Below are 8,881 nucleotides of genomic sequence, written 5' to 3' on the forward strand. Positions count from 1 at the left end.
AGTTCCCCCCGCCATCATAAAATCAATGTAAGCATAATGAAACATCACACAAAACTTAATTCGTGGAAAACTTTTACTAATTTGACAATAAAGCATGATGTTCTATTTCCATTTCCAAATAGAAATTACCTTTCAAATATAGAAAAGTCAAAATAACAAAAATAAACAATTGTATAAAATTAACGATTGCTTTGACAGATGTAAAAGTTATAGGCCTATACAGTCATTTTTCAAAAAGATTACATAGTTCCTCCCTTAATGGAATCAAACCATAACTATGAATTTCTTCACAAATTATGGAACAAAAATAAATCCCTATTATCCTAAACAATCATTTTGCAAAAAGTGCTTTTTAAGCAAAGGCCCTGTGTTTAAATAGCTTCCCTAAATAGCTTCCCATTCAATGGCTGGGAACACAGCATAGAATAAATACCTTATATTAGTCCTATAGAAACTAATTTGGCCCCAGTTTCACTGGCAGAGGTAGAGAGTGAGAGGTTATTAGCCTATTTCTGGTCACCCATTGGATCGTAATGCGGTTTATGCCTGTATAGACAGTAGTGCTGAATGATGAACACCACATCGAAGAATATGGATAACAAACCAAGTCCAGCCTTTGTGGGATCGCCAAAGACGAGCTTCCATTCATCTAGGAAACAATAGAAACACTCCATGAAACCCTGACATAAACCATCAAATAATTAAGCATGTGATGTAGTAAGGCAGAATATGTGACTGATGAAACTAATCTGAAAAACAACATTGAAATGTATCACTATTTCAATGTACTATTATAACATGTATAACACCATTATTTAAACAATTTAATTTTCCCTTTCTTTCTTTATGGTTTTGTTGTTGTTATTCTTTATGTTGATGACTTTTTTTCTTATGATTTGTCTGCTCTTCTCCCAGCCACAGGGAAAGAGATGGGTGAATGGTGGATGGGCATGAAAAGGAAATTCTTCTATATAATTGTGCCACTGTCTCTTGTGTTAATGTGCAGGAACAATTGTAAAAACGTAATAAAATATATATTTTGAAAGAAAACCCCATGAAAATAGAAGCTATATAAATAAACAATGAATGACTGCAATTGAGATTGTAAATGCCTGCAACTGAAGACACATTTTTAACTGTTGGGACTGTCCTTTGACTGTCGTTTTCACTTTGACTAATTATGTTTTACTGAGGTGTATGCACATTAGTGCTCCAAGGTAGGCGTGAGCAGCCTTACTGTTGTTATATGACTGAAGGATCATCTGAATAAGACTGAAGCTGCCTCCTGTGAAGTCCAGCAACACATTGCCAATGCTCCACCCGTCCGTGCTTTGTCTTTGGTAGTTCATGTAGGCCTGAGTACACACAGACAGTGTATTGATGAAAGACAATGTAGTGGTGATCATGAAAATCAATAGCATCAACAATATCTATTGTAACAAATTATAATTGTGTATAAGCTAAAACCATTCAATATGCAGTCAAATATTGTGAAATCCATACCTGTGGGATGTATTTGACGAGGGTGACACCTAACTTGATGTAGGAGAAATAATAGAGATATTCCAGCCAGGTGATCTTATTGGCCACAGCAACAAAGAGGGTGACCAGGGCGAATGTCCATCCAACCACCAGAAGGCCAATAGCAATCTTGGACACCTTCTGCCCTCCTCTCTTTAACACAGGAACACAGTCATTACTTTCAACAAGCGTTTAACTGTCAATGTTCATTTGAGGCCTTGACAACAATGCTTTCCTTTCCAAAAATGTGTGATCAAAGGATCAGACATAAAGTATCTATTTTTGCCAACAATCAAAACATAAGCTGATCATTATTTTGCCAACCAACATCTGTCTCTGGTCTATAACCAAGGGGGACATGTAGGAAGTCATTTTACTAGTCTTCTGTTACTCACCTCATAGATTGCACACTGACAGATATACACAAGAGTCAGCACAACTGCATGGAGACTAAAAAACACATCGTTGGCATCCACTGGGTTCACACCGTTTGGATTTTTCTTCACAAACTCTTCCTGAAAAATAAATAACAGAACTATGGAGTAAAAACCAAGTCAATAGGACCATAGAATACCTAAATATTTGAACAAATCCCTATTGGTGTCAATCCATGACTGACACAGATGTCCGAGTTGTGCGTGCAGATCTCAAATTAGGATTTGTCTCAATTTGTTACACTATTAGTGAGGGCATGCAGAACTCTTACCTTCATGTACGGAACCCAGAAGAGGCCTACATTGAAGACACTGTAGGCAATGAAGCCTGTCAAGTTGAGTGCCAGGAAATCAAAGTTCAACCCCACCACACTGTCAAATAGACACAGTCAGAAATCAAATCCATATGTTCTTTAACTCATTTAAGGCAGAGATTATTTATTTATTTATTTTTAATGACAGTTTCAGAGGCACTACCTTTTTCTTCTCCAGTTCTCATATACTTGAGGGTAGAATGAGATAGACCATGCAAGGAAGTAAATCCAACCAATGAATTGGTTAATGATATCGATGATATTGCTTCTAATGACCAAGAAACGGATTCTGGTCTTAAAGCTGGAAAACATAAACAAGAGACTTTTAGTACATTGTGTTGGTTTAAAATCTGTCTGAAATGTGACGTGGGAAATTCTGATAGAGTTGAAATTCACTAAGAGACATAAACTGAGAACAGCTCACCTTGCAATGTCAGTGTTGATGCTGTATAAATAGGCTGTCACCTGACCCACATGTTCTGCATGAACCTCAAATGTGCTTGATGTGGCATCTGCAGGCAATTCTACCTGGAAATCAGAAATACAGCACATATAAATAAAACAGTTAGTGTAAACAATTGTTACAATTGGACATAATATGCATTCATCCCTACAACAGAGCCACTAGTATTGATGTTTTACACACTGTGGCTACTGTAGATCATTGAAATATGATAGATTCAGATATCAGATTGCATTAATAATCAATTACATGGTGCTTCGGTCATGCTTTCAGTGAGTTTGAGTGGTATAAAAACCATACCTGCTGAGGCAGTTGAAGTATTGAGGTCACATTTGCAGAGGAGTCAGTGAAGTTAAAAAAAATGAGTGCGGACACATTCAGAGGAGAGCTGCAAAAATAAATAAATGCCAAACACTGCATCACATTATCACACATCACAACAAATAGACATACATAGAATACTGCCACAAACTGGCAATAGATGCACAGATACAGTGGGGGAAAAAAGTATTTAGTCAGCCACCAATTGTGCAAGTTCTCCCACTTAAAAAGATGAGAGAGGCCTGTAATTTTCATCATAGGTACACGTCAACTATGACAGACAAATTGAGAAGAAAAAAAATCCTGAAAATCACATTGTAGGATTTTTTATGAATTTATTTGCAAATTATGGTGGAAAATAAGTATTTGGTCACCTACAAACAAGCACGATTTCTGGCTCTCACAGACCTGTAACAACTTCTTTAAGAGGCTCCTCTGTCCTCCACTCGTTACCTGTATTAATGGCACCTGTTTGAACTTGTTATCAGTATAAAAGACACCTGTCCACAACCTCAAACAGTCACACTCCAAACTCCACTATGGCCAAGACCAAAGAGCTGTCAAAGGACACCAGAAACAAAATTGTAGACCTGCACCAGTCTGGGAAGACTGAATCTGCAATAGGTAAGCAGCTTGGTTTGAAGAAATCAACTGTGGGAGCAATTATTAGGAAATGGAAGACATACAAGACCACTGATAATCTCCCTCGATCTGGGGCTCCACGCAAGATCTCACCCCGTGGGGTCAAAATGATCACAAGAAAGGTGAGCAAAAATCCCAGAACCACACGGGGGGACCTAGTGAATGACCTGCAGAGAGCTGGGACCAAAGTAACAAAGCCTACCATCAGTAACACACCACGCCGCCAGGGACTCAAATCCTGCAGTGCCAGACGTGTCCCCCTGCTTAAGCCAGTACATGTCCAGGCCCGTCTGAAGTTTGCTAGAGTGCATTTGGATGATCCAGAAGAGGATTGGGAGAATGTCATATGGTCAGATGAAACCAAAATATAACTTTTTGGTAAAAACTCAACTCGTCGTGTTTGGAGGACAAAGAATGTTGAGTTGCATCCAAAGAACACCATACCTACTGTGAAGCATGGGGGTGGAAACATCATGCTTTGGGGCAGTTTTTCTGCAAAGGGACCAGGACGACTGATCCGTGTAAAGGAAAGAATGAATGGGGCCATGTATCGTGAGATTTTGAGTGAAAACCTCCTTCCATCAGCAAGGGCATTGAAGATGAAACGTGGCTGGGTCTTTCAGCATGACAATGATCCCAAACACACCACCTGGGCAACGAGGGAGTGGCTTCGTAAGAAGCATTTCAAGGTCCTGGAGTGGCCTAGCCAGTCTCCAGATCTCAACCCCATAGAAAATCTTTGGAGGGAGTTGAAAGTCCGTGTTGCCCAGCGACAGCCCCAAAACATCACTGCTCTAGAGGAGATCTGCATGGAGGAATGGGCCAAAATACCAGCAACAGTGTGTGAAAACCTTGTGAAGACTTACAGAAAACGTTTGACCTGTGTCATTGCCAACAAAGGGTATATAAAAGTGTTGAGAAACTTTTGTTATTGACCAAATACTTATTTTCCACCATAATTTGCAAATAAATTCATAAAAAATCCTACAATGTGATTTTCTGGATTTTATTTTCTCATTTTGTCTGTCATAGTTGACGTGTACCTATGATGAAAATTACAGGCCTCTCATCTTTTTAAGTGGGAGAACTTGCACAATTGGTGGCTGACTAAATACTTTTTTCCCTCACTGTATAAGAAAAGTTACCTAGGTGTTATGGTGATATTGGCTGAACCATTGACCTCCAGATTTACAGTGGCTGGCGCAGACAGGGATACACTCCCATCTGTTGAAGGAATATGATATTGCAGTATTCAGATAGGGCTGTTTAGCTAAATGAACCATTCCTGAAACAGTACCTGGGCTTGAGGAGACAATGAATATGACGAGATCTCATCTGACGCCCAGGATCCTTCAATTCTGATGGTTCTTTCAAGACAACTGGGATTTTTGAGAAAAAAACAAGGTCAAATCATGATGTCAGTGATCTTCAGGTCAGAGCTCTAGAAAGAAGCCAGAGTTCCCGACTTGGAATTCCGAGTTGAATGACTGTTCAAAACTATTTTTCAGAGTTCAAAACTTAGTTTTTTTCAGAGTTGCAGTCAGAATTGCAGTTGGAAGTTGGAGAGTTACGAGTTCCCAGTTGTTATGAACGCTGCAAAAGTCCCATTAACAAGCTCTGCAAACGTCAAAATGGTACTCACCAAAATGTAGTTTCGCAGAACAACTATAGTCATTACTGCGATTACACATGGTATGTACTTCCAAAAAAGGTATAAATAAAAATAGTTTTTGACCAAGTGTGCATGCGCTAAATCCACCTTCAGCACCTCCAATAAATTCACTCATTATTGCCATTCACAGCTCGGCTTACTGATCCAGCAGCACAGTATCCCGAAAGATCATTGATTTTATTTAGACCTTTCCTGATTGACTAGTCACTTTTACACGTACCTACATGTACATATTACCTCGTACCCCTGCATATTGACTCGGTACTGGTACTCCTTTTATAGCCTTGTTATTTTGTTACGGTTTCCTTTTTCTTAACCCTTTTGTTTTTAATTTGCTAATCTTTCCATACTTTTGAACTCTGCATTGTTGGAAAAGGGCTCGTAGGTAAGCATTTCACGGTAAAGTCTATATCTGTTGTAGGCTATTCAGCGATTTTGAGAAATACAATTTGATTATAACGTTTGCAGAGCTGGTTAATGGGATTTTGAATTGTAGGACCCTGGGCGTCAGAGGAGATTTCGTCATATTTATCTCTCTTTATGGCCAGATACTGGTTCAGATGGTGCTTTCAAGAAAACTGGGAACTCTGAAAAATATGTGGTCAAATCATTACGTCACTGACCTTCAGGTCAAAGCTCTAGAAAGAAGCTCCGACTGGGAAAAATCGATTTGAACGGTCATCAAATTCGGGCCTCTTTATAGAGCTCCGACTTTCCGACCTAAAGATCACTGACGTCATGATTTGACCTCGTATTTTTCCGGAACTAGGAAACTCGGAAATATCCAACTTGTTAACTGCTTGTAGTTATACACGTGCAGCGTTCAACGAATCAACAAGTAGGCCATTTCCGAGATTCCTATTTCCGACTAGCATGCGCACGCGGCATGAGTTCACGAGTTGGAATCCCGAGTTGGATGACCGATTAAAACGAATTTTCCCAGTCAGGGCTCGTTATTTTCCGAGTTTCCAGTTGTTTTGAACGCGGCAAGATTTTTACCAACTCTTAAAATCAGAGCTTCTTGGTTGAACAAGTGCCAACTCACCACATGTAATGACTGTACAGAGTGTTATGACCAAGACTGAAAGAAAGTTCTTATCTGCCATCTTCAGGGCATGGGCCTTGCTGAACTCTAAAAGTGCAAAAGAGGAACAGATGAGGAGTACTGCTGACCAAACAATCTGCATTAGCTAGGTAACATATGCTGCCATAAAAAGCCAGAATTACAACAGCAATGTGCCATATTCATTTACGGCAAATCAGCTAAATCATTTACGGTAAATCAAATGTTACTTAACAATAGTTAGTTGAACTAACTAATCGTGAAATCAACAGACTATACACTACCGCAGTTGAGTGATGCTTTGTTTTCCTCTGCTTCCGTGATCTGGCACTAGATCATATGACTTGGGTCCGTCTGACTTGTATGACGCGCTGTCTTGGGCACGTTCAAGACTTTCAATGTTGTGGGATGTTTACTACAGCGCGGCTAAAAAGACACTTGATATCAAAGATGACTATTTAATTAACAACATTTACATTTTAGGGTTAAGTGCCGTGCTCAAGGGCACATCAACAGATTTTTGCCGCGTTCACGTCATGTCAGGAACTTTGAAATGTCCGACTTGCTCACTCATTGTAGAAAGATGATACCCGAGTTTCCCACTTGGGAAGTATTTACATTTTTAGTCACTTAGCAGACGCTCTTATCTAGAGTGCATACATTTTTCAAGACAACTGGGAACTCGAGGGAAAAAATAATGTCAAATCATGACTTCAGTGATTTTCAGGTTGGAAAGTCTGAGTTTACGACGTGGAATTCCAAGTTGGTTGACCGATCAAAGGGATTTTCCCAGTCAAAGCTCGTTTTTTCACAGTACCTAGTTATCTTGAACGCACTGAAGTCGGAAGTCGGAGATTGAATCCGAATCAACCAATAGAGTGGTGCGGAGGAGTCTACGCTGTCCGGAAAGGACTTCACCATTCATTTTCTGTATTCAGGTTCTCTCAAACATCGTTTTAAGCTGTGTTTTACTATTGAAAGTTACAGCTGATTTCATTTGTCATCTGATGTATTCGTTTCAGTCTCTGAATTGTTTAGTCGAACTTTTCGCCGCCAGCTCCTGAAATCATGGCATAAAAACTACAATCCGTATCCTGAATTAGCCTAGTGCGCATGTGCGCCCAGCAAAATTGTGGACTCCAGTCACATGACTTGGACTCGAGTCACACATTTGGTGACTTGAGACTCGACTTGAAATAAAAAAATAAAAAATCAGACTTGTGCCGAGTTCACATGCTGGTCGGAACTAGGAAACTCGGAAATGTCCGATTTTCTGATTCGTTGAACGGGGCACGTGTAGCCTATAACTACAACCAGTTAGCAAGTCGGACATTTCAGAGATTCCTAGTTCTGACTAGCACTTGGGTGTAGGGGGGAGGTTCCTAGGTGTGAGAAGTGTGCAGAAGGACATGAGACAAAGGAATGTGTAGAATTGCGGAAAGTAGTGGTATGTGTTAATTGTAGGGGTGCCCATTACGGATAGCCAGGGGCACACTCCAACACTCAGACATAATTTACCAACACAGCATTTGTGTTTAGTGAGTCCGCCAGATCAGATGCAGTAGGGATGGCCAGTGATTTTCTCTTTAAGTGCTTGAATTGGACAATGTTCATGTCCTGCTAAGCATTCAAAATGTATCGAATACTTTTGGGTGTCAGGGAAAATGTATGGAGTAAAAAGTACATTATTTTCTTTAGGGATGTAGTGGAGTAAAAGTTGTCAAAAAGATAAATAGTAAAGTACAGATACCCCCAAAAACTACCCGTATCTCTATTTGCACATCATATTTTGCACATCTATCATTCCAGTGTTAATACGAAATTGTAACTATATTGCACTATGGCCTATTTATTGCCTTACCTCCATAATTGACTACATTCGCACACACTGCATATATATTTTCTGTTGTATTTTTGACTTTATGTTTTGTTTACCCCATATGAAACTCTGTGTTGCTGTTTTTATCGCACTTCTTTGCTTTATCTTGGCCAGGTCGCAGTTGTAAATGAGAACTTGTTCTCAACTGGCTTACCTGGTTACATAAAGGTTAAATAATACAAATAAAAAAAGTAGTGCTTTAAAGTATTTTTACTTAAGTACTTTACACCACTGAGTAGTGCATAAGTTGTCATATGCTGAGGCAGTGAAGAAAGTAGAGGAAGATGGGTCAAGGGGGAGGGATCCTGAGAGGTGTTGGAACCAGGTATAATCTTATTTTTATAACGAAAAAATAAAGATAAATACCCTGACCATCAAGATGCAAGATTCATGGTCAAATGACGAAAACATCAGTAGCCAAGTATGCTTGATAATAGTGAAAAATTGTGTTTTATTATGACAGTAGTACACATATTTTCCCAGTTTTTTAAAACCTACGAGCAATTAAATCGAGTTAAGGAGGAAACTGACGCCTTTGCAGGCTGAATGGAGGATGTTTAATTCACGAACCA

General features: G+C 39.4%; 1 protein-coding gene across 1 annotated transcript; it reads right to left on the minus strand.

Annotated features, from left to right (window-relative positions):
- Positions 1-65: 65 nt before the first annotated feature.
- Positions 66-6,811, minus strand: LOC121576801 (cystinosin). The gene is made up of 11 exons (XM_041890278.1): positions 6,715-6,811; positions 6,413-6,499; positions 4,841-4,919; positions 3,033-3,120; positions 2,694-2,797; positions 2,433-2,570; positions 2,228-2,327; positions 1,917-2,036; positions 1,504-1,674; positions 1,238-1,355; positions 66-649 (listed from the first exon to the last, which is right to left on the minus strand). The coding sequence occupies exons 2-11, from the start codon at positions 6,471-6,473 to the stop codon at positions 507-509; spliced, it is 1,122 nt and encodes a 373-aa protein (XP_041746212.1). The 5' UTR covers positions 6,474-6,499; positions 6,715-6,811; the 3' UTR covers positions 66-506.
- Positions 6,812-8,881: the final 2,070 nt, after the last annotated feature.

The sequence above is a fragment of the Coregonus clupeaformis genome, chromosome 11 (assembly GCF_020615455.1).
Source record: "Coregonus clupeaformis isolate EN_2021a chromosome 11, ASM2061545v1, whole genome shotgun sequence".
NCBI lineage: Eukaryota > Metazoa > Chordata > Actinopteri > Salmoniformes > Salmonidae > Coregonus > Coregonus clupeaformis.